Genomic DNA, 27,576 nt, shown 5'->3' with positions numbered 1-27,576 from the left:
AAACTCGCAAGTTCAGGATTCTATTCTCGAACCACTCGCTTCGCTCGTGGTTCAACTATAGAATCCTTTCACTTGCTCGTTTTTCAATTCCACACTCGGCGTTAAAATACAACTTTGCGCCCTTGTATAACAAATAACTATTTCACACCCTCTCTTCCTCCTATTCTTGATCGGAATTTAGAGCAAAAGATTTCAACGCGTATACGAGTGTCACAGGAGCGCTTTCGCTATCAACTTCAAAGCCTTACTGCAATATATTAAGTTATATTACACAGTGAATAATAATTTATAATTTATTACAGCATTTAATGCCTCTTCTAATTACCTATTAATTATACAGCAATTAATTTCCGTAAATTCAATTAAAATCGAGCTATAAACACTATAATATTATGTCCAACCTAGGTACGAACAACCAATTTGAATAGGTGACTCTAGAACCATGTCTTACTGACACCGTGCTTTATTTGCCATAGAAGTCACTTAGAGTGTTTACTGTGAAAAGGTTCTACAATGGCCTAGGATTCAAACTGTACCTTGTACGTAAAATGTACGTAGACCGTTGTGCAATGATTTTCTTCTGTCACCACCTAATAACAATGGCGCGTGGCGGGCCGTAAATATACTGTTTATTTAACGCGCCGGTAATTTATCGGTTGGCGGTTATCAATAATTAATACCCGCCGTAACTGGCTTGTGCGTAAATTATTTCCCATTTAACAAGCTTTCGGACCGCTGCGCTGTTATAGCTTTGAACTTTAAGAGAATTTACAAAAATGACTTTATTAGGTAAGAAAATGTAGTCACCTTGTTAGTTTTATTACCTACGCAAAAGAGAAGACAGGAAAAAGTAAATAATTGATGTTTAATTCAAATATGGCTGGGCGAGCGATTCAAATATCAAGTATGCTTTTTTTTATTTCATTAAATATAACCAAATGAATTTAGCATTATAAACCAATTTGGTGGAGGGAAATATCCAGACTGAAGAAATGTTTACGTCATTATTTTCCATGAAATTGGACATTGTTGATGCCATTGTATAACACCTCAGTTTGGCCCAATATTAAGTACAATAATAGTCGTAAATGAAAATTTTGCGTAGTCGCAGATAACATTATATCGATGGCCACTTGCACCAACGAAGATGGAGGGTTAACCCATCATTTTATATGGTATTTGGCAGATGACAGCCCACTAACCCCAAGCTAAGAGGTTGGTGCAAATGGGCCTTAGAGTAGTAATGTTACAGTCTATAAGTAAGTACAATATTAATTACAACAATAAAAAAAAGGTACTTATTACAGAGTTTTCTCCAGCATCCGAGCTCCTAAGATAAACCGTGCATACCCCAAGATTATCTCGCACTAGAATTTACTTCCACTAGTTTACTACCTTCCACAGTCAATTAAAAGATAGACAACTTATTGCCGCGTAAATACTAGTATTCGATACTTGTAGATACTCGGTAAAAGGATGTTATTGACTTCAGTGTATCGACTAAACTAATATCCGATACTCGTATTTAGATACTCGGGTAAAAAGTTTTAAAAAGTGTCTTGTCTCCTCAGCGTATCGAATAAAGACTGGACAGACAAAGCCCATACAAAAATGCGTACCCCTGAAATGTATGGGCCTTTTAGGCTTAAAAATTTAAAACTAGATGGCGCTGTTCGCAGCCTGGAAGTGGCCAAAATCATATTTTCCCCAAATATTTTTGCGTGTTTTTATATTTTATAAGAACAAATGACATATTTCTTTATTTTAAAATCATGATATCACGTCAATACACATTTTGAAAAAAAAAAAAAAAATTGTAGGCATCATCAGTGTAGTTATCCCGGTCAATATAAGTCTAGTATCAGATACTTTAAATACTCGGTAAAATACATAAATAAATACTAACGTTGACCGAACCAGCACAATTATTACGAACGATTCCGAGGAAATACGATGGAAAACTCTTAGTAGTAGTAGAGTTACACTTTAGTTTGAATTTAGAATTAGTATTATCAATTGTAACTGCAATTCAATTTTAAATCTTTTGTAAATAATGTATGTGACGTGTAAAATACCCTTGTTTATTTGCTAAATAGATTATTTTGATTTTGATTCTTATGCTCTACATCTGTATCGACTAAAGTCTAGTATTGATACTCAAAGATACTCGAAGAAAAGTTTGTAAGAGCCTCCTCGGCGTATCGCGTGAATAATAGGTACCTAATACGAGTATTCGATACTCGTAGTAGTCTCGATACTCGACTGAAAGGTATAAATGCCTCCTCAACTAAAGACTTTTCGAAGACTCGATTGTAAGTGCCTAGTCCGTTTAGCGCAGTGTATCGAAGATTGTTATCATTCGCAGTCTGACCCTTTAATTAACTTGCTTTCATCATACACGGTGTATCGGGTTGTCTGGAAGAGATCGCTTTTCAGCGATAAGGCCACGATGATTACGTAGTTGTGAAATTACTACTGTTCGTTATTTATGTGGAAGATGGTGGATTACACAGGTGGATTATTTTATCGTTTTATGAAATAGTAAGACGATCAGGATTAAAGCTAAAAAATACGAATTACTGGATATCTAGGTAGATATTATTACTTTTAGGTTTAAAAATTCTTTATTCCCATAAAAATTTGTACAATTCACTTAAAATGAGAATATAAATATTATTAATGCTAACAAAATACATGACATGAGCTACATCCAAAAATAAAAATTACAAGTTAAAAATTCACATTAATTTCAGAGATTTTATTAGCATTTCAGATATTTATTTATTTTACACAGTAATCGCACACTTAGAAAAGGCGGGTTAATGCTATATAGCATTCGCTACCAGTCAACCTTTAGGCCAAACAGAACAGTAAAAGTCGGTGCGGGGTAGGAAAAAACAAAAGAAAACTATATGATATCTGATGATATCGCCGATTATTCTAGATCTTGTCTTTGAAATATACAAATAATATGCATATATCACTGCAGATCATATCATGGTAGTCTGCTATACGTACTCCAATAAATATCAGCAATAAAAGTTATGAAATAAGAGATACTATAACTTATATATCCGATATAAATTACGTAAAGCACACACAAACAAATAATATGTTTATCATAAAGTAACAAATCTGAAAATTACAATCACAACGCTACATTGTAAGACAGGAAAACTGAAAACACAATTCTCATTACTAGCTCGATAATAAACAAGTGCGTACTTATTGCCCTGTTCCTTATGGAAATTATAATATAAAGCTTATTACCTGTCTTATAATAGTATTCCGCAAGTTTATATGTGCTTAATTCCCTTACAAAGCTGGGGGGTCTCACGTTTACGGCATGTCCGCATCAATTGCGGGGAAATTGAATTAAATGTATGAAGTAATGACTCTCGCCAAGTTTCTCTTTGTTTTAAAATATAGCTCGGCGATTAGTTTACTTTTATTATGATTAAAAACGTGCGTGTTTTATCATTAAATTGTTATTTTATTATTTCTCTATATGTGTGCTTTTTCAATGTCTGTATAAACATTTTAATAAACTGAAATATGTACCTATTATAAACTAAACAAAAATGGTCAAGTCCTCAAGCGGTTGAGACGGGAATCGAATCTAGGTCTTCAGTCCATAGCCTTACTTACTACCTCAATATTTATGTGTAGCATTTAATAGTAAGCAGCGGGACAAATCTTGACTGGGGGACAATTGTAACTAATCCATTTTTTCCATTATTTCACTATGATATTGAGTTCTACATGTATCCACTGAACACGCCTACCATATATAACCGGTGGACACTCTATTTAATAATATAAACACTGTAAAACATGGAAAAATACATTTGCCCCGCTGTATCTTACCTACTTTGTAGTAGTGTGACATCTTAATTAGAAAATAATTCATAAAATAATATGATTTGTTAGTTACTAGCATAAATTCTTCTTAAAACTAGCGATTTCCAAAGAAAAACTTTGAAAGCCTTTCTACGAAGCCTAGTCGATCGACCAGGCTATCATAAAATGGAAGTACCATTTATAAATCACAGATCGAATACGTTCGGAAACGTTGCAATACCGCGTTTAGTTATTGCAGGCGTTGGTGGTCCGCTTTCCTATTAGCGGGCACGCTTATCCATCCATCTGGACACACACGTCTGAGTTTCGTTTCGTTCCTCCGGTGGATGTTCTTCATTCGGTTGTTTGGTTTCAATTAATTGAGTTGGAAAATATAGACGTATAGAAATAAAACTATGGAAACGGATTAAATCGCGTATAATGACTTTACCCGTTGACCACGAATTCTGTAAAGTGTTCGAAACGTCGGGATGAATTGTAAAGTTATACGCGATTTAATCCGTTTCCATAGTCTTATTTCATGAGTAACTATCGCGGTAACTGAAGCCAATATTATAGAGTTTTATACTTTGGCTATAGGTTGATGCATTTAGAAAGTAGTTAAATACTTGTTTAAATTGATTTTTATTTTATTTATGCAAATCCTTATTGATTCTGTTGAGTTATACATTCGACACCTTCAGGTTTCATTGTCATGAAGGATATAAAATTTGACAGTAAGAAATTAAGATACAAGGAGAAAAAAAAATTACATAGGTACTATTTCATGGTAATGGTTTTCATATTTATTTAGTACCTTGACGGTACATGTCTTTTACGACAATTGAACTTAAAATAACTGAATGCTATGCTAAAATAAAGAATACCACTCTGCTACAATATTATAACACATTTCTATTTGTCTATTTTTATAGCTTTTCATTCTCTACTCTATATCGTCTGCTCTCTCTAAATATCCGTTCTATTTATTGGCATGGCATTAAAGCATTTTGTTATATCTATCTCGACTTTACGCCTTTCAGACCAGTTTGATTTACTGGACCGTAAACTAACAAACATACACCAAAGATCAATAAAACTAGTAAATACGTATCAGTAAAGGCAGCGGCTCTGATTGGGGTCGTAGGTTGGACTGGATGTCTATATTGCTCGTTAAAAGACAGTAGTTGAGTTGAGTACCAACTGATTAGTAGGGCTACTATAAAAGCAAGTATATTCGTAATAAATCAATTTGTTGATCTTCTACGACAGTGCTTACCTATTGAGTTTTGCAGGTTCTACATATTCTACAGACCTCTGTACAACAAAAAGGTTGTATATATAGTTAGATACGTCACAGATACTTAAGTAGGAATAAAATTGGTTGACAGTATGCTCCGAACAGTTTGAAATATAACACTAAGTTCTCGCGCTTTGTACACATATTTAAAGTCACACACAGGTCAAAAGCGATTAATTAACATCAGTCTTCCGCGATCACTAACAGTACACTGTTGACCTGGCCGAAACATTGGAGAAAAGGTAAAATAATGTTAATTAATCGAGTTCGACCTGTGTGTGACTTTAAATATGTAGCATGCTATGATATATCAGGCAATGTTGCAGAGCATTGCTTGAATGCTTGATTCTTTAGGAAATTTTCAAATTTTTCGAGATGTAACTGGTAAGAAGAAGTATGGCATCAGAACATCGGTTACCGCAAAAAAATCGAAAACTGTAGTTATACAAACCCCACATAACTATCATAAGTATTGTATTTCATTGCAGTTTTTCGTTGATAAGTAGGTACATCCAGTAAGCTTTGAGCTACTGTCCCTAAGAAGCTTACGGTAAAACGGTAGTCATCATTAGAAAGGGCACAGTATGATACTTAAACAAGTAACTACTAAACCATATCTAATAATGATGAATTATAATACTCTTCATTCTTGAACTCGCGATGCGCAAGACCTGATTTTCTCAGGCGTTTAACGATCCGTAAGTTTTTAAATTAATCAGATCATTGCTCTTGTTTCACAACTGTGATGTGGCTTAATGTCATCATCATTCCAAGTGTCAAATACCGGTTAAATGATCAGAGAAAGCTGCCACCTGACGCGGGCCATCATTAATGATGAAACGCGTAATAAAAAACTGCACAAAACTACGTCCATTTACGTTTAATTCACTAGAACAAACGTAATAAATCTACGGCATCATTAGCGTGGCTGAGATGAGCCATGGCTAAAACATGCGTTCGCAGTTGAAACCAAAGATAATGAAGACTCGTATAGAGAATTATTATCAAAGTGTAATTTGTAGTCACAGTGCATCTCTGGACACATTGTCAAAAAACTTTTAGAACATGAGTTTTAACAATTTGACCAATCTTTTGCCTGATATTAAAATTGTTAAATATACGTAGTCAGTGTCACTATCTAACTGCCATCACCAAATGCCATCTGGACGACCATATTGGTGATATTTCTGCGCTGTGTTCTTTTCTTAAACTTTATCTATCTCATGCAATGCTATATTGTCTCTGTTGAAACGAACGCGTTCAGAAAACGCAAATGTGGAATCGCATTGTTACCAAATCACTCGATTATGCAAATTGTGTGTAGTAAATCAATGTCGGACAGAATCCATTCCGTGCCGATCGGATGATACCAAAATTTGAAAGCTACCACATCTATTAGCCTTATTAATGTGTTACGTCAACTACAAGTGTACTCGAATCCGAAATTATCGCCGTGCCGAGTAATAAATAGAAGGAATTAAAAATAAATAACCACCGTTTATAGCGTAGTTTCAAACGATAAAACTAATTTGAATTAATTTGTCATATTAGTATTACGAAACGAATAGTTAAGACCTTATTAAAATTAAAGGAAACTCATTAATTACTGCAAACGAAGTTCAGGGTTTCTGTAAGAAAATTAATTAATCGCGCAAAAATAGAACGGGTTTCGATACTAACGGGGGAATTTGCATATACATGTAGCCCTGGTTATCTAAGTGGATACAAATCTGTATCCGAAAGCCAATCGTAAATTTTCGTGGCCGCTCGTAATTTCTAATGACAATCGGGTGAAATCGAAATCGTTTTGCGCAAGTGGAGCGTCTCACACGCATGCGCGCGGTGACCCGTGACCGTTTTCGACTCCATGACTAAAATCATAACAATGTGTCTGAGTGGTCACGATAACCTGGTCATTATAGTAATTACATCTCTTAGAGAACTGAAGTAATTTTGCCGTTTGATGGGGGACTCATCGATGGTAGTTAATGGGAAATAAGGTAGAAATTGCAAGGTACTTTATTATATTAATTGTGATTGTAAGTTTGTAATAAGTTTAACAATAGTTAGGGCTTTGCTGTGAGTCGTGTATGGCTCGGGGTGAAGACGTGGGCGTACATTGTTTGTATTTGAGGTGATATTTAAAGTGAATATAGACGTTTTGATGTTAAAGAGATTGAGAGAGCGCCCGCGTTCGGCATTTAGCCGCTCCGTGACTGAGTACTTTCGTTTACATTTAATTGTGGAGTTTCATATGAAGGCATAAGAGGATTGTGAAATGAGATCATAAGACATAATATATTAGTTGTGTTGTAATACTGGATATGCTTGAAAACTTTAATCCATACTTATAATATTACAAATGGGAAAGTGTGTGTGTCTGTTTGTTTGTCCGTCTTTCACGGCAAAACGGAGCGACGAATTGACGTGATTTTTTAAGTGGAGATAGTTGAAGGGATGGAGAGTGACATAGGCTACTTTTTGTCTCTTTCTAACGCGAGCTAAGCCGCGGGTAAAAGGTAATACCTAATAAACTATTGGAAAATATGAGCGAAAGCGAATTATTTTCGCACGAAAGTGCATGCACTAAAGAACTTATGTATCTAAGCTTTAATCTCAATTACAAATAAATGTAAATTTAAATTCATGTACCCAATTTCCCTACTACAAAATGGCGTAGACACTAAAGTTCCATATCGATACGATCTTCGATCTAAATGGAATAGATTTGGGAATTCCAAGACATGTCATGTTTGACTGTGCGATATCGACTCAGATCTACTTTAAACTACCTATAAAACTGGCGATGGTTTCCCCTTTTATGTTACTTAACAGTTACAATCTCGTATCATCAATAAATGAAAACAGATTTTAAACTTTAAGCGTTTTATGCTAGCTTGCTTTTACAAGAGCACATACTTCTGACATCGAAATATCAATAGATCAGTAGATTATATCGGACGTATTATACTCGGGATCCCAATTTGCATAGCTTTATCCAAGACAGGATAAATCAGCGATATTTTTGGCATAGTGACCACCATGTTTAAAACTATGTCAAAAATGTCTTTGGGATTTAGCAATATCACTGTCAAAGTCGAACATGGTCAAACTGCCTATAACTTTGTAAGACTACCTTAGAAGACCTCGGTCAAGGCTAATTGTATGATACCTAGTTTAACATTTTTATAGCTTTGACTCAATTGAAGGAAATCAGAGATTACGTAATTTTTTGAAGTATTTAAAAAAATAAAAAAAATATTGGGGGACACCTTACACAGATCAACCTAGCCCCAAACTAAGCAAAGCTTGTACTATGGGAGCTAGGCGACGACATACATACTTATATAGATAAATACATACATATACATATACATAGAAAACATCCATGACTCGGGAACAAATATCTGTGTTCATCACACAAATAAATGGTTACCGGGATTCGAACCCGAGACCGCGGCTTAGCAGGCAGGGTCACTACCAACTACGCCAGACTGGTCGCCGTATTCTATTTAATATTAGTTTCTTATTTATGCATCATACTGTATAAACCGTTTGTGTCCCTGTCTATTTAATACAATCGGATTTGAACATTATTTTTTATCTTCCGTCTCGTACTTGTTCATCCCGTTTACATACCCTTTCCCTCTACTATGGGATTCAAATTCAGTGAGATTTCTAAGACACTTTGCAGTATCGTTTCATTAACATACATCCTTGTAGCGAAATTCGCAGCCTCCGATGGCGTCCCAGATGCACTTAGTCCTAATTGTGCATTGTCAGTATTGTCACCAGGACTCGTGCGCGCGTGACGCGCGACGCTTCGCCGTGACGCCTCGTGTCGCAATATATCTGTTCGATGTGACGACCACTTAGGATATTTATAGGTAGTGTGGCAAGAGAAGTTTGACATGAACATAGGCATTTATTTCTGTATGGATTTCATCGAGATATGAAAGACGCTCCTCATATTTCTAATGGCATGTTTGGAGCGAACGAGATTAGGAGGATAAAGAAATATGTAATCAGCATTATTTGTTTTAGATATAGGTCTGGACCTATAAAACTTTGGAATTGAAGGCTGTAGTTACGATACGATTGTCCAACAACTTATCTTAGTATTAAAGGTTGTTGAATGTCTAAATATCAACTGTAGCCTAAATAGTATAACAATCATGTAACCATTTAGTTATATCAACTGTTGAATGTCGGAACTAGATTTAATGAATGGTACTATGATTAGGAACATGAGGTTAATTCTATTGAGTTCATGTCCAATTCCAGTTTAAAGCCTTTCTCATTACATAGGTACAGTTATCAAACTAAGTAAAATCGCTGTTAACCCTTGAACGGGTAAGACTAATCCGATTCATGCCTCATTGCCCCTACTTATACTATAAGCATACTGTAGGCATGAATCGGAATTTTTAGGACTAAGTCTTATAGTCCTAAAAATTCTGTACAAGAAAATAATTCCTAAATATGGTGATACTACTTAGTAAGTACTAAGTAAGGGGATCGATTTTTGAATTTCGAACGCACGAATTCGCCGTTCGAAAGTCTGTGGAAAACGACGTAATGCTATTTTTGAAAAAGGACGGCTAGTAATTTTAAAACTAGTGGTAATGAACATTCGTTTTCGATTATGTTACTCGTAGTATTTAGAATTTAAATCGCTAGAAGTGGAGATATTATTGAACGAATTTCACGAAATCGAATGGCCGAGATTCAAAAACCGGCCCCAAGGTCACAATTTTTGAGAGATGAGACTGGTGCCTTATCAAGGTTTGAATATATTTTTAAGTTAATTTACCACTTGCAACCATATTCAAATAAAACGAGGTCTAAAAGGTAGGTGTCTTCGCAAGTTACAAGCACGACCTTATTTGAGTAATCCGTCTTATAATATGCCATCTGTGGCACGAAACGGTTTCTAAATATCCTTTGTCACACAGATTGCCAATTATCAGCTGTATATCGCACGTCTACCGGATTTACTCAACAATGGTTTGCCCTATTCGAGAAAAGATTTAAGGATTAACTAATAATTCAGAGAAGTATCGACATGTTCAGTTTTGGGTAAAAAATAATTCACTAAATGGTAAAAATTTACATCTTTCGCAGCTGGATTTCGGGTACTAGTACTATGTTTACTTTAATTAATTAGCTAAATAGCTCGTCACCCCCGTCAAAGATATTTTTGATGTTATCAAAAATGAGAACTAAGTAGAAACATCCGTATCACGTAATGTAAGTTAACCTACTACCTTGAAGCGCAAATAGCGGCGAAAACATTTAAATAAAAGTAAAATCTTTTTTTACAGGATAATCAGGTCTATCATTTGTCTGAATTTGACGAAGTGCAAATATATATAGCTGGCATTTATTCAAAGGTGTAAAATACGGCTGAGTTCCAGAATAAGCGTGCAAAAGGTGTGATTGTACGGGGCACGAAAAGTTGCGCAAACGGCTAATACGGGCATCGGTAATGCACAATGCAGAGCGATGGGGCCCATTATAAACATACACTGCGAACTAATAAATCACTTTTGAAGTATGGAGAACGTTACTAAAACCTTTACAATACCAAACAGCCTCTCTTGCACACTATTGCACAGTCAAATATACCGGAGCGGACAAGGTGTTCTCAAATATCTGAACATCTGTTTATTTAATCATGTGGCGATGTATACAAATAGGCAAAATAAAAAATCAACAACAAGATCCCAAGTTTTGCAACCACTGCACAGCATTTGGCGTCAAGTTCAGTAGATCATTCCAAGCTACCAGAGTATGAGCAAAGTAGGCACTGCTATATTATGATGTGATGTGCTCCATTGGTCTGGTCTGTCCTGTATTGTCAAGTGTTTGTTCAGACATTTATGACCACCTTGGCCGGTCCGATATATCTGATGGCAATTTACTTAGGCTATTTTAGTCTTGGGGAAGCGTAGACTAACAGATTAGTAGAAGGTTTTCAATTGTTAGTTATGCTGTTTTTGAGTTGACGAATTTTCATGGTTTGGAAACAAGATTATGAATTGATGGTTTGCTCATTATTTTGGCCTTACGCTTACAATAAGGAAGCAGGGACTGACAAGTTTGATTAAAGCATATTTGTATTTCATTGTAAGAGTCCACCTGCAACCAACCTAATTCAAAACATGTAGTTTTAAAAGTATTTTTTTAGTTTATTTACAAAAACGGTAGGTACATGCCAAGGAATACAATTTTAAATTTTCGCCAAACTGTAACCAGTTTGTTGGCGAAGTATAAGTAACAATCTTGTGGATTTTTTCTAAATAAGTTAAACTTTGAATAGTTAACCAAAACACTTAAATCCAGTAACCTTTACGTAGGCGTTGCATAAATCATTCATCTGGTTAACTGAAAATTATTATCTAGGGTACAATTAATTGCCACGGAATTCAGAACGACACCTTCGTTAGCAATAAATCTTTGGTAATCCGATCTGACTACTGTACTGACTAGGTAGTGTGTAAGGGCTTATGTATAGGCACTATGGTTGGGGTTACGACATTTGTAGTTGGTGCGGTTGTAGCGCCACTAGGTAAAAGATGAGGTATCATCCTTTTAGGGGGCTATTCAGAACTACATTCCTTTTAGATAAGTTGGTGTCAGTTTTTTGTAGCTTTCGATCTTTTTGCAATTTATTGCTTTACATATTGACATTATTTTTTTATCAATAAAATATATTGGAGGTAATTTTAATATGCAATAAGGTATGCATGTAGGAGTTTCACTTCGCTCAAAAATTACGTTTAATTAGTTTAATTAATTATTACGGCATCTTGACGCTTTTCTGTTTCGCCATATCGTTGATCGGTAGTGTATGATTTACTTTTTTACGTGCAACAAAGGTATAAAATAAATAAACAAATCCCAGATACATTAATACAGTAAATTGGTGCATTTCAACTTGACACAATCCAAAATCTTACCCATAAATGTATGGCAACCTTCGCATTACTACGAATCAAGAATTCGCATGCATCTCGTGCAAGTATTGAGCAACCGATATAAATATTATGGAGATTTTGAGCTCTTTTCCCACGTCTGCTTGCGTCACGTAATGCATGCTCAGGCGCAGACCTACTGCAGTTGGGCATAGCCTTGTATAGTAATGAGCAGCCATATTTTTAATATCTAGTTTTCTATTTGTAAATTACCTATTAATAAGGTTATTATTAGTTAGGTACACCTTAGTATAAAATTATGAGCGCTGTATAATTTTCCTAGTGTGTATATTTTCTTCAGTTCACGTCACATTTTACAATACATTTCGGATCTCTCATATTCAATAATTGTCATGGCTAGAAAAAAAAACATCATTAGCCAAGAACCAAATTGCTTTGTTAAAGTCCTAAAAATTCAGCAGAAGAAACACTATAAAAATATGGTACCTAATGGTACGTCACGTGTCGTTTTTTTTTTTTATTATTATTATAAAAGTACATCCACATCATATATATTGTAGATTACATTAACAAGCATTCAAACAGGCATTAAGTACTGATATATATGACAATTACGGAGTACATAACATTCTCTCATATAATGCAGCGAGCTCCAACTAATACTATTATCTAACCTAGAATTACACAAGAACTAAATTTAAATTACTTATTGGGACCGATATTGGGACCTTCATGATTAATTGGCCAGAAATAGCACACCAACGGAAGCTTTGCCTAATAGGAGTGGGACACACAAACGGGCTATATAAAAATTAAAGGTACATTATCTGATCTATTTTGCCATATAAAATTTAAGTGTGCCCTAAAAAGAAGTGAACCTGGACTACAAAATCGTGTTTATAACATCCTGCTGATTCTCTCTTTACTAGCATGGTTGCGCAAGCGTTCATGGGGTACGAATAGTACCATCCGCGTCGTGTTTGACGTGCCGTTTTGGACACAAACATTTGTCTAGTTGCCTCACTGTGCTAAATGGGCTTGCTATTGTGGTACGACCATAGCCTTGTGAAGCCTGATGAAGTCATCTTTTCAGACAAATTTTAACTTTAACACTGCGTGCATAGATTCCAAACACTATGTAAATTATTTATGGCATGGGGCCTCAGGAGAATAGGGTTATGAGCTAAGTATTTTAAAATTGATGAAGGTGCATACATATTTAAAAGTAAAATGCTTGTAAATCTGAAAAATGCTTGTCTATCTGTGGAAACTTGTTATTGGCTCATTGTTTTTATGTTATAAGCCTTATTGTAACTTTAGTTGTAAGGATTCCTAACAAATAAAATAAATTGTGTTAGATTTTTGACAAGTCCTGGAATTTCGTAGGTTTTTTTTTTCATTCCAACCCCTAAGTGTGATATATTGTTGGATAGGTATTTAAAAATGAAGAAGGGTTTACTAAGATCGTTTTTTGATAATATTAATAGTTTTAGAAATAATCGCTTCTAAAGGAAAAAAAGTGCGTCCCCCCTCTAACTTTTGAACTACCTATTTTTTTAAATTACAAGCACGAAGATGGTTAGTTTTTACAAAAATACTAGGAATAGGTAAATTAAATCTTATGAGGTACAGAAAATTTACTCTTATTGTATGAATGCTACTTTATAATAACTTTAACTACATTGTATTATTAATCGTGATATTTATGCATTTATAATTAAAACTGTCAATATCGAGGTGTTAACAACTTTATTGTTAGTCAATTTAAATTTATTTCAAACATGGAATACTAATTTTATTGTCTTGTCATGTAATTTGCAGAATGCGAGTTAGTTTGATATTCATGAATAAATTATAATTTGTTACAGAAGTCAACGTGTTAGATCTATATGTAACTTTTAGTGTTATACTCATATTGAATATTTCAGTTTTCTTTCACAGAAAAGTACCCATTTAACAGGCAGGTAATTTCGTTTTCATTTCATTTGACACATTTGGACAACGATGCATCAAAATACAAAGACTACCTACTACTATTAAAGACTAAAATAATTAAAGCACACAAAAGGTACTGAAATATGAGACAGTATGCACCGGTACCGTAAAGGGCATGAATTGATACTATAAATAATATATTTAACATCGCAAAGACGAATAACTGTGTGTTTATGCATGTCTCACGACAATTACATGTCGTCAAAGATGGCTGACGTTACTAGAAAAGGCAGTACTAGATTTTTCTCCCATCATCTCACCGAAACTAGCTAAGGAATGCCATTGTAAAAAATTGCTTTGACAGAGCATCCATTAATTGGCAATAAGCCCTTTAAAATTCCTCATTAGCGACGAGGCAGTGAGAGTTGTCAGTCCGTCAGTCGTTAGTCAGCAGGGATTGCAAACCGGATCGGTTTTCAATTTTGGCCGCAATCTGGCCGGATCCGCTTTTCGTAAGGGTATCAAAGAAAATTTTATGACAGATTTTTCTAGTTTTTTGCTTGATAATGATGTGATATTTTTGACAACAATAAATTTTAAAACCTAAAACGTATCTTGTTCTTTTAATATACCTAAAATGTTTTTGCGGGTTCTCCTTACATTTGTTTAGTTTAAATTATTTTGTTTAATAATAACAATAGATATGTAAGTTGTATTTACTAACCCTATGGACTTAATAGTTCGAAATAAATAGATATTTAGTATTTAATTCAATTCAACATACTTTTCGTCATTTAAAACGCATAATGTGTTTATGTGTAATTTTATTCTCCCATACTCTGTGACAGGGACTGCTGATTATAACTAGATCCGGTATCTCAACAAAAGTGCCGGATCCGGCCTGATTACCGGATCCGGACAGCGACTGCAATCCCTAGTCGTCAGTCGTAAGTTAGTCGCTGTGATTACCTTGTCACTGGTCGCGAGTATACGTCGTGTTGTCGGGAATTTATCTCACTTGTTTTAGTAGATTTATAATTAGCAGTATACAGAGATGTATAGGTATGCGATAGGGATTTATTAACGAGGTTTTATTATACTGGAAATTCGAGAGTTGGAGTGTAAATTTGATCAATTCAACCTCGGACGCGAATCACTCGTGAACTGCAAACGCCGACAATTATCTATATGTATATCTACAGATGTAGTGCGCAAAGATTTTCCTTCGTGTTTTTACGGAAACGTTCGTATTTGTCATGTTAGTTCAGACAGTGTCAGTACGTCTTGTACTGTGACTGACTGAAATACGTTCGTACGTTTCTGTTAAAATACGAAGAAATAGTTATTTGTTATACAAGGGGACAAAGTTGTATTTTAACGCCGAGTGTGGAATTAAAAAACGAGCAAGTGAAAGGATTCTATAGTTGAACCACGAGCGAAGCGAGTGGTTCGAGAATAGAATCCTGAACTTGCGAGTTTTTTAACACACGAGAAGTAAAATACATTTGCACCCGAGTGTAACACAAATCTTTTCCCCTCACTATAGCGAGGAAACTACAACGCAAAAAATGCGTTTATCACTGCTTCCAGTAGTTCCACAGGTGGTAAATCATCTTTATTACTGGATTCACCTACTTTTATCAATTTTAAAGCAGTTAATTTGACTTTATTCAAGGTGAAATTACTTTACCCACTAGTGGATAAAATGCGTTTTTACCCGCTGGTATTAAAGGAAAAAAAAACACGTGTTTCCGAGCTAGTGAGGGGAAAAAGCTTTTCGCACTACATCTGTACTATTAATAAGGGTCCCTAGCCATAGTCAAGGCGTGCTCATATCTATATCTTAAAATTTGTAAGGGTATATAAATTGCCACAGGAACGACTATTAGTTACACCAGGGCAGTCTCAGTCTGCGTCAAAGTTATGTGACATCAGGTCAGCAATATAATATTACAACTATTCAAAATATCTAACTTAATACGTAATAACGGCGCAAATGCCGCAGACCGCATAAACTCATACAATTTGTGTGCAACCTAGACCTAGAAATTGTAGCGGCTGTACCTCAATGGCATACGCCAAATAAACCATCCATGCTAATGTAAAGTCAATAGCAATGCTGAAATATTGGCAGATCAGCAGCGGTTTATATTGGCATCATTTTACGCTGTGGCATGCCGTAAGTTCAGCTATTTGACGTTTAAGATAGTATGCGGGGTTCAGTTTCGTACATATTCAAATATGTTAAGTAAATGTTTTGTATTTCATTTTGATTAGTTCCTACGGAGTTCCGTAACTTAGGCTGTGTTTTTATTGAACAGCATAAAACATTTAACATAATAAAAACACTTAAGTAAATAAAATCTTACTTACAAATAAAATATTTGCCCTAAATCTTCGTTGTTAGGTAAGGTATCCAGAAATAGGCTGGATAGAAATGCTGATCCGCTGAGCGAAATATTGGCCAGCCCTTTTAATTACATCGGGACAAATCTCGACTGGGGGACAAATGTAGCTGGTCCATTTTTTTCATGTTTTACAATGTTTTCATTATTAAATAGAGTGTCCACCGGTTATATAATGGTTGGCGAGTTCAGTAGATACTTGTGGAATTCAATAATAGAAAAAATGGACTAGTTACAATTGCCCCCAGTCAAGATTTGTCCCGCTGTACCTTATATACTTTTCGGAAATATATATTATGTGAGCTACTCGTGCTCTTTGTAATTTTATATATTTGAGAGACAATTATCAAAAACAAATCGCTTATGAGCAAAGTAACCCGCTAATCTTAACTGTACCTCACAGATTTCAGAGACTGTAACTCATAAATTATATTTTTTACAACGCTGAGCGATATAATAACACTGCATTAATAACATAAAGTAGCTGACATTTAAAAATGTTATTTTCACTTAAAAGTAAAAGGTGTTTTCGTAATTAATTCAGAGCAGTGTTAATTATTTTTTGCACTCACGTATCACTGATATGCGCTCTCATACAACTTTATGAGAATTAATCAAAGTCGAGATATATATCAGTGTCATACATGCCGTGTGTGAATGATCGCTCAATGTTCTAGCTTTAATCTACAAATGTATGATGAGTCTATACACCTACGCGTTAAGGGGAAGGCAACGACAAATGCATTTTAAGATATCTCCACATTGTTTAGTTTAACCTAACGCCGCGTCGCTTGGAAAACATCGAGAGTCTACTAGCGTTTCACGTGTAGCAAAACATCAGTACAATAAGCCACCCCCTCTGGGGCCTGGGCCTTTACCACGTGACCCCCCTGGGCACGAAGCTGGATCCGCGCTTGAATAAGCCATGAAAACGTATTGATAATTCGTTTGAAATAAATATGTATTTTAAATAAATACTGAACATCATTACTCTGTGTTACCAATATAAGGGTATAATTGACATGTAACGACGATTTTTACATTTTACTTTCGGACCTAAGATTGTACTATATTTTTTTATTGTTATATTAAATAAAAAGTTACGAATTGGTATAACATATGGTCCTTAAGTTAAGACCTATACGATATAAGCATAATTTGTACTTTGTACGTTTATGAATGCGATATCTAATAGAGCAAAAAATCAGTTTACTATAACAGTATTATTTCTGCCTACAATATTAAAGAAATAAAGTACCCACACACACGTCACCTTAACACAGGTGTCGGGGCTTCTGGCGTAACAACGAGGTGTAGAAACTGAATGATTACTAGCGGCAATCGTGATTGCAGTGACGAACACCAGCCTAGCCGAAGTGACGATTGTTGACGCCACGTGCCAATAGAAACGCAGTCTGGCTCTGTTGCGATCAGAAGATCGATGTAGTTACCAGTGGCGGCTGGTGAAAATTTCTGCTAGGCTACACAAAAGCAAAACGAAACCTACCTTAACATTAGGTACTTTACTAGTACAACTAGGGAACAAATTTAATCAAATTATTTTATTGAATATTTTTTCATTTGTTCTTTTTTCAAGTAGTCACTATATATAAATTATAAATTTAAATATACCACATTATATCAGTCAGAAAACACAAATATCATTATGCATATTATTCTTATTCACGTTTATCCAAATCCGCTTGCATGTGTTGCGTACGTACCTACAAGACGCGCTTGTGTGCACCCTGCGTGCTGTTTGTTAGAAGAGTTATTACTGATTTATACTGGATAGGAGAGCTCGCTACGATACGTTTACGAAGAGTGATTGTAACGTTTGCTAGGCACCTTGATGTCTTCATTGTCTACGGCAATCACATTTGCCTCTTATCACGATTACAACCCATTTCATTTATAACCTCGTCACTAAAGTTTTAAAGTCTGTTTTTCTATGTTTAGATTGTAATGTTTTGAGCGTAGTCGAATGCGGCGGCGGTAACTACGTATTGTCGAATGATTGTTTGATTGCCCCGTGTCGAGTATTGTTAGGTGTGTCAATGAGATCGTCTTTTAATAACACATGAATTTTCTTTCTTCACAACATGAAGGTAACACAATGTGTAATTATTTTCACATATAGGAGCCCTCATAACAATTAATTACTATTTTAACGATAACTACTAGGTTAACCAGCTTTAAAAGATCACAATTTGAGATTACCAGTAAGTAATACTAAACTGCTACCATAAACAAATCTGGCGGATGTTCAATTATGGTAGCCGTTATATTTTTTAATCAAGCGTAATGTGAGGTAGGTGATCCGATAATTGTTGAGACCGTCGATTTGTTCTCGTAGCTTTAATCGATGTTATTTTATATACGTACATCTACATATACAGTTACCTGATAATTTGTAAGCTTTATTATGAGGAAGTAAGGTGTATGAATGATTAGTTCATAGAGTATCGGAATATAATTGGGCTGATTGGCTTCCGTCTATAGATTGTGTATTCTCATCGCGTACAGAGGTAACGGCCGTATTAGAACAATGCTTATTATGTTGTCACAGCGATATGGTACTGATGTGTCCGTGACAAAAGTGACTTTTTGGTTGAAACGTCCTTTTGATACTCAGCTACGAATATGGTGCCGTAACTCCAAAAAGTCGCAGAACGATTACGAAGAACATGATAAATCTTGCTTTCACGTAAGGTTTAAAAACACATCTTATATGGGTAAAGTCCTATGTATTGCAGACAAGCTTATTTAATGTTAGGCGGTGTTATGTTCTTTTTTAGGGTTCCGTAGTCAACTAGGAACCCTTATAGTTTCGCCATGTCTGTCTGTCCGTCCGTCCGTCCGCGGATAATCTCAGTAACCGTTAGCACTAAAAAGCTGAAATTTGGTACCAATATGTATATCAATCACGCCAACAAAGTGCAAAAATAAAAAATGGAAAAAAATGATTAATTAGGGTACTCCCCCTACATGTAAAGTGGGGGCTGATTTTTTTTTTTATTCCAACCCCAACGTGTGATATATTGTTGGATAGGTATTTAAAAATGAATAAGGGTTTACTAAGATCGTTTTTTGATAATACTGATATTTTCGGAAATAATCGCTCCTAAAGGAAAAAAAAGTGCGTCCCCCCTCTAACTTTTGAACCATATGTTTAAAAAATATCAAAAAAATCACAAAAGTAGAACTTTATAAAGACTTTCTAGGAAAATTGTTTTGAACTTGATAGGTTCAGTAGTTTTTGAGAAAAATACGGAAAACTACGGAACCCTACACTGAGCGTGGTCCGACACGCTCTTGGCCGGTTTTTTTTTAGTTCGAATAGGTAGATGTTTGACCACAATCACATCTGATGGTAAGTGCTGATGTGGTCTAAGGTGATTTTTTTGAATGTACCTACTTATAATAATAACTTTGCACACAGTGCAATGAGCATTAAATATGGAGTGAAAGTATTAATTGAAATCAATCAGTAACTGCACATGTTCAAAATGTAACATTAATTTAACTGTGTGACTGATACAAATGCGTAGAGGTGCCAAGTTAATATCTTTGCGGACTGTAGGTATAGACAACAACACATCTGTTAATACAAAGTGACTAAAATATCTATACACACGTCAATGTATAGGCAATAAAGTTCTGTATACATATTCTTGGCACTTTGCGTTCAGAGTGGTGTTATTGACTGTACATGCCATCACCTCATTTCTCCTCACATATGCTTAAATGACTTTAATTGGTGAGTAGCATCAATGTAATATATGACGTCGTAACGAACTCTTTACAGCTGCAATTTCCTGAATATAAAATAAATTATAGGAAATAGAGCGAGAGCCAACCGTTAAATTGAATTTGTGAGATTTATTGATGCGTATAGATACTGGGGTTGAGGTCAGTTGGGCGTAAGAACTAGTTTATACTAGCACTGGGTTCGGTCCGTTACTTTGTTAGGAAAGTTGATGCACCTGGCCGATAGAACAAACACTGCAATTTTACTGTGGATGTAGATGCAATTGTGTATTTCAGTGGTCATAAAAATTTATGGGTTTCAATGATAGTGTTGGTGTTTTAATTTTTTCAGAGATATCCTCGCGATTATCTACCGATTTGATAAAAAAGGTGCCTAAAATATGCACTAAGTGCCATAATAGAAATGACAGATAACTTAGTACAAAACTGTCCGTGTCATTAGATAACCGGAGTGCTTTGGCAAAATAAGTTTTCTTGATATGACAATGTCACGTACCGCTCAGTCGTTTTCACTGTAAGTGCAATTTTCATCGCCTGCTTACTGTATCTGGTAGATTTGAACTAAAATTGGTAGCGCGGTTCACATCACCATTAACATCGAAAAGCATTAGAGTAACGCGTCATATTCTTCAATTATTTCTTTATTATAATAATAAGAAAGAAAACTTTTTAACAAAAAATAAAACCGCCTTCAAAAATAAGCGCGTTACAAAACACGGAGAAACTAAAAAGCCAAAAATAATAAACCTTTCAATTCAGATTTCTTATCGTATTGCAATAAGCTAAACATCCAAATTATAAACAAATCAATTATTTTTGTAGTCGGTACCAGACCTGTTCGTCGCCTTGCTATTGCCTGTTTGCCCCACCCAACCATACACAGGCTGGTACCGACTCCAAAAATAATTGATTTGTTTATAATTTGGATGTTTAGCTTATTGCAATACGATAAAAAATCTGAATTGAAAGGTTTATTATTTTTGGCTTTTTAGTTTCTCCGTGTTTTGTAACGCGCTTATTTTTGAAGGCGGTTTTATTTTTTGTTAAAAAGTTTATTTATTTGTTGATTTTTAGTGGTTCCTAGTGATATTATATGTATCAGTCCGAATACATGTACAGTAGTGAAAGAATTATCCTTTAACTCCTAACCATTGAGGAGTTGACCTTCCATCATCAGCTCAGCGACATAAAATTATTACCATCAGACGTAAATACTGGTGTACCTTTGAAAAATAGACTAAAAACATTACATGTGCCTATAACATTTGAAGAGTTCCCTCGATTTCTCCAGGATCCCATCATCAGACCCTGACTTGGTGCCAATGGGACCATCTCGGGGTTATACCGGTTCGATCAAAAAAAAAATTTTGAAAATCGGTCCACGATTCTCGGAGATATCGAATAACATACATACAAAAAAAAAAAAAAAACATTCAGTCGAATTGAGAACCTCCTCCTTTTTTGAAGTCGGTTAAAAATAGATAGAACTACAGTGGAATCTCTATAACTCGAACCTTGTTAAGTCGAAATCCTCAGTAAGTCGAATAAAAATGCCATTCCCTTCCGCTGAACCCCTAAATACGCGGTATCTCGAATTATTCAGACTTTGTAACTCGAACAAAATGTTGATTCCCTAGGATGTATTGATAATACATTCTTATACTCTATAACTCGAATTTCGAAAAGGAGACTTTGTGAGTCGTACTAAGTAAAAAAAAAAGATGTCTTACTCGGAATTCCCAGAAATAATATCAATAAAATCTACGATGAATGTTCGGGTTCAGGGCTTTCAAATCTATTGTTTTTGTCTTGTACACGTGCAATTAATACATTCGAACAGCTGTTGACGTTTTTTCTTTGTCGACACAGGAGTCACAGGACACGATATCTCGTGAAGCTTATCCATCAGTAGTCAGTACTTACTTATTTAACCTTAACTAACTACATACAACATACTTTTTTGCCTAAAGGTTGACTAGTAGAGAATGCTTTTTGGAATAAAGTAAACCTTTTGTACCATAAGTTGTTTGTTCAATAAAGATTAAATAAATAAATATGAGTACAAAAAGTGAAGACTTTATTTCATTTATGTGTCATTTGTTATATAATACTGTACCTACTAAATATAGGTACGTAATATAAAACTTACTTTACAAATCGAAAAACAATCCTAGAAATCGCGCCTTTGTAAGTCGAAATTCCAGCAGTTAAACCACTGTATCTCGAAGTTCTTGTTAAGTCGAAAACTCGTTAACTCGAATTTTTTTTGCTTTTCCCTTGAGATTCGAGTTATCGAGATTCCACTGTAGTAGTATTTCATTAACCTTTTAACCGCTTTGAATTTTTCACCATGCTGTGCTCGCGTGGCCGGTGGTAGTACGAAGTTATACGAAGATTTGTCTTTAGTATTTAAGGTAATGGCGCCTATTAACGTGGTACTTAAGCAGATTTCAAAAGATACCAAAAAATTAAGGGTATCAAAGCTCATTAACGACCACAAATATTTTTTTTATGGAAGAGTATTTATTGAACTATTAGTTTTGAAGAGTTTTAGGATCATTTTAGTTTATTATATGTCATAAAATGATTATTGAAGCCAACATACCTAAATTTTCTATTACCGTGGTAATGAACAGGTTGCAGTTCTATTAACGCGAATTGAGATTTCATTACCGAGGGTATGAATGACAGTGTTTTTCTGCCATCGGTAAATAGAAACCCATCTCAAAATTCGGAGCTTAATACCGACGGTTGAATATACAAATTATGACAAATACATATACCTATACTATCCTCCTTTATGAATACCCACAGAAGACTCAGTTTCACCTAAGAAATCTGTACTTACGGTACACTAAATGTCATATTTTGATACAAGACTAATATGTCGCTCGGTAATAGATACTTCTATAGGAACCCATTACCGACCCAAACAAATATTGCATGGATCGGTAATAGATTCTTATATATTCTATTACCGAGGGTTATCTGATCGTACCATCGGTAATAGGCATAAATTGGAGTATTATAAAATCTAATTCCGACCCATAAAAACAAAGTCATACAGATGTATTTTCATTACAAATCAAAATAAAATATTGCAACCTTATATTTAAACCAAGCTTACATAACTGGTAAGTAAGCATCAGACTTTATGTCAATGTTTAAAAAATTGACAAATTAACGGTTTTCATAGAAACTACGAAATCAGTCATGAAGTTTTTGCTAAAAATTAAGGTTTTGTTGAATAATTTTCATACCGCGTAAATAGTTCTTTGATAGCGTGAATAGATCAAGATTGAAACAACTGTAAGACATTATATAACTGATCACATATACTTAAAATAAAGCAAAAAGAACTAATATCACTACTTTAACTATTACCGTGGTATACCACAGTAATAGAATCTACTCACGAAATGGCGCCTTTCACCGCTGTCTTTTAATTTCCACTTTAAACACATTTCCAGGCTAAACAATACGTAAAAAGTACTCAGAAGTCATGTAGAAAACTATAAACAATAATTTGAAATGCATAACTTTCACCTGTTTGCCATAATTATTACGTAAACTACTAAATGAGATTGGAGTTCACTTAGGTTTAGCGTCACACGTCAGTATGACACAACCTCTTCTCGCGGCCCCGTGGCAAAAACTGTCAAATAGCGAGCGTCTTCTTTCATTCACACTCTCTATCGCCTATATGTGCGTTAGTCAACTAAACAGGCTTCCTTTGTGTGAGTAACTTTTTTTAAGAAATTGGTCGGTTTGCCTATAAAATGCGTATTTGCAAATGCGGCGGTAATGGACGTCGATTTCGATACCCGCGTTGATAGCCGCCGTTACCTTATCAGACCTCGGCGAAATGTTGTTTGTCTTATGTTTATATCGGACTATGGCGGTTAAAGAGAAGGCTCACTTACCGCTGTGTATTCTGCGCAGATATCGATGGAGGTGACGAACTCGCAAACGTCATCGACAGTCCACGCAGACAGCCGCGCGCGCGCCTCCGCGCACAGACAGTCTCGATCGCCTCGCTCTGTGCAAAAAGTAACTTTTAAACGGGTGTCAGCAAGGCTATTTCAAATTTAAAATTAATTGGGGTTGGGTGAATCCACGTAAAAGTAACGCGAGTCACGACTTCATTGAGTGTTTATTTGAACTATAGCTGCAAATGAAAGGATCTCTATGCATATATCTGGAAAGTAACACTTATTTAGAGACAGATGTATCACTTGAACTAGCATCGTGAATAAATGGACATGCCATAAAATTGTGACTCATGTTACTTTTGCCGCAGATTGACCCATAATTGTTTTAGAGATGTTTAGCGATGTGGCAGATGGTATTTACTAAGTGCCCCTTATTAACTTTTTGTTAGGGACCCCTACAAATGCTAAATTTGAGCCTCAATTGAATACATTATGGAGCAAAGCTGGTGGTATAAAAGTACATAGTAAAACTGTTCGATAATTGGCGAATATTTGACACCGGAGCCGTGAACATATTTTAAATCTAAAGTTGGGTAAGTTGTGAAAGTTAGTAATTTCAGACGATATATATGTACAAAATTAATGATCAGGGGTCCATTTCTCAAACTGAAAGCTACAAGTTACAAGCGGAAGTCTCTTTCTAACTTGTCATATTAGACATTGACTACAACTTGTAAATTGTAACTTGCAGCTTCGAGAAATGGGCCCCTGGGACTCAGCGAATAAGATTGCGAATCGCTTACATATATGTATAGAAACGCAAATCGATTTATATAGGGGTATTATTTGAATAAATAATGAACTGTATTTACGCAAAGTTAGTACGAGCCGGCACGTGTGAACATCTCCCGTGCCGGCCAATATAATATAACCACACCAATTATATTGCCCGGCAAATTAAAATTTTGAAAAAAACCCCGATTGCGACATAGTGGACCGATTTTCATGAAACATGGCTAAGAACACTCCCAACTAACTCAGCTTTCAGACAAAAAAAAACTAAGGGTCCCCCCACATCTAGCGTCTCGCGAGCGTTGCGTCGGGCCAACTGTATGGGCAAAGCCTGACGCCGCGTCGACGTCGTCGGGACCCTAAATCTAAATTGGTTCATCCGTTCGGGAGCTACGATGCCACAGACAGACACACACACAGACAGACAAACAGACTGACAGACAGACACGTCAAACTTATAACACCACGTCGTTTTTGCGTCGGGAGTTAAAAAACAAAACAACGATATCCAACCATATCCAATATCCATGCATTTACCAAATCACCCACCAGCACTCATCACAAGATCGGACCCATATTTCATAGTAATTAATTCCAACGCGATACATTCAGTTTTCGGTAGCGGCAATTAAAGATATTGAAAGATAATTGCCTTTTCAAAAACACCGTCGAGTATTTAGACTAATTGAATGGAGCATTTAGTAGATTGACGCTAAAATAAATGTAAAAGAGATATTGGTTCGAAAATTTTGATCGGTGAATCATTGAGGAATGTTAAGCGGTTTAGTAAAAGATAATAATAATTATTATACTTGGATGGAACTCGGCTAAAGTGGATTTAAGAAATGTTTGGGATAACTTGTTAATCGTCTTTATCTTTGAATAAAATAATTTCTTGATTAGTTCGTTTATTATTAAGGCTGAGAAGGGTTCAAAAATTACCAATTTTCGCACTGCTACCGCCTTTGACAATCCGACATCGTCCGGTGAATTGGTGAATTTTGGGCCCCTTGACACTTATTGTGATTTGAAGTAAGGCACTTTTATTTTTGTGTCTACGTTTTGAAGTAGATAAACATAGTCATAAACTATTGTATGACAACAAATTTTTATTATTATTGATAATGATAATTATGAATTTATCTAATAGGTAAGGTACAGTGGGGCTAATTTAATAATAGCAAACATTGTAAAACATGGAAAAAATGGATCAGTTGGATGGAATGGAATGTTTTAATTCTCGCCTAAATACTATGTACTATCAAACACAAGGTCGTACAAGAATATACGTTTGAAAGGTGTTAGTTCTAGGACAGTAAAAGTATCTAGTATTTATACATTATAAGCTGTTACTAGATTTTTGTCAGCTTGCCTCTGAAACGTAATACCTTCGTAGATACGATCTTAGTTGCTTTAAAGCAACTTTCAGTAGTGCTTCTGGTATCTAGTTAAGTACAATTAAGTTTACGAGTATATCAGTCAAATCTAAAATGAGTAACCGGTAATAGCAAGGCCTTTGTTTATCTTGCATTCTTTTTTTAAAACAATGTAGCAATAATTTTTAGCACACTAATTATGATTGAAAATGTAATAGGTCCGTAACAAGTCTTATGTTCTAGTAACATAGTTTTGTAGACCTTATTTATATGTGCAAAAAGGTACCTACTAAAAGCAGTATGTGGTTTAGATGTCTTATCTATAAATGTTGCTGACAATAACGTTTTTCTAATAACCGCTTTGCGAAAGTGAAATCTAATAATCAACGTATGTCATAACTTGTCAATCCTTATCATAAGTGCTTATTATTAAACTTTGCTCTTATTGTGATCCGAACTGGATTAATAGCAATTTGGTTGCTGAAATTTTAATAATAGGAAACGTAATACGTCTTTGCAATAGCTACAATTTAACATCTATCTCTGCTTTCGTATTTTTTCTACATATGTAGTTTTGTATTACATTCCTAGAAGTATCTTCACCGCCCCTTTCCTCCTGTCAAGCCTACGTCAAGCTAGGAACATACTACGAGGACGTCCGTCGTAAAACGACCGCGACCGCGACCTATCAGTGTGCACGGAACAAAACATCCAGAGAGCCAGATTTCGATCGGACGTCCGTGCGCTCAAGGCCACGTCCGCGTCCGTCGACCGATAGTTTGCACGGTTATGTGTAATGTCATTGTCCAGATTCCCGTCCGCGGTCGATTCACGACGGACGTCCGCGTAGTGTGTTCCTAGCTTCACTCGCTCGCGGTCGCGCGTTGAGTACCTACACACTAGCCGTTCATTCGAATGAACAAGTGGCCGAGGGGCGTCAGGCGCCCGCCTGTAGTCACGTGGCACGTACCTACTATTCTTCTGAGTTGTATGTACTAACTAGTAGTAATAGTTAAAGCGTAGGTATTTGTCGTTTTGCGGACAAGTGAAGGATCTGTTACGTTAGTAACTTATTAATAATCTGTGGTATCGTGGAAGTTGACTGAGGGAAGTGAGGGAGTCACTACAATATCACGATTTCGTTTTATTCCAACCCCTTAAATTGCTAAGAGTGGCACGGAAACGAACAGTTTTATGTGCTGTCGACATTTTTACGGAATACAGGCAGGCAAGCATGGTCGCGTGATAAACTTTTTATAAGTGCGATAGGGACACAGTATAATAAAG

At 35.5% G+C, this 27,576-nt stretch overlaps 1 protein-coding gene across 4 annotated transcripts in view; it reads right to left on the bottom strand.

Moving 5' to 3' along the window:
- LOC125230119 overlaps window positions 1–27,576 on the bottom strand; it is a 512,573-nt gene that overhangs the window by 84,767 nt on the left and 400,230 nt on the right. For all 4 annotated transcript variants that reach the window (XM_048135148.1, XM_048135150.1, XM_048135149.1 and 1 more), the window contains one exon: window positions 24,113–24,228. In XM_048135148.1, the coding sequence (XP_047991105.1) occupies window positions 24,113–24,228 (116 nt within the window). The remainder of the gene's footprint in view (window positions 1–24,112; window positions 24,229–27,576) is intronic.

Source organism: Leguminivora glycinivorella, chromosome 10 (genome assembly GCF_023078275.1).
Source record: "Leguminivora glycinivorella isolate SPB_JAAS2020 chromosome 10, LegGlyc_1.1, whole genome shotgun sequence".
Classification (NCBI taxonomy): domain Eukaryota; kingdom Metazoa; phylum Arthropoda; class Insecta; order Lepidoptera; family Tortricidae; genus Leguminivora; species Leguminivora glycinivorella.
The sequence above is the reverse complement of the archived record's forward strand: the minus strand, read 5'-3'. Positions and strand labels throughout refer to the sequence as shown.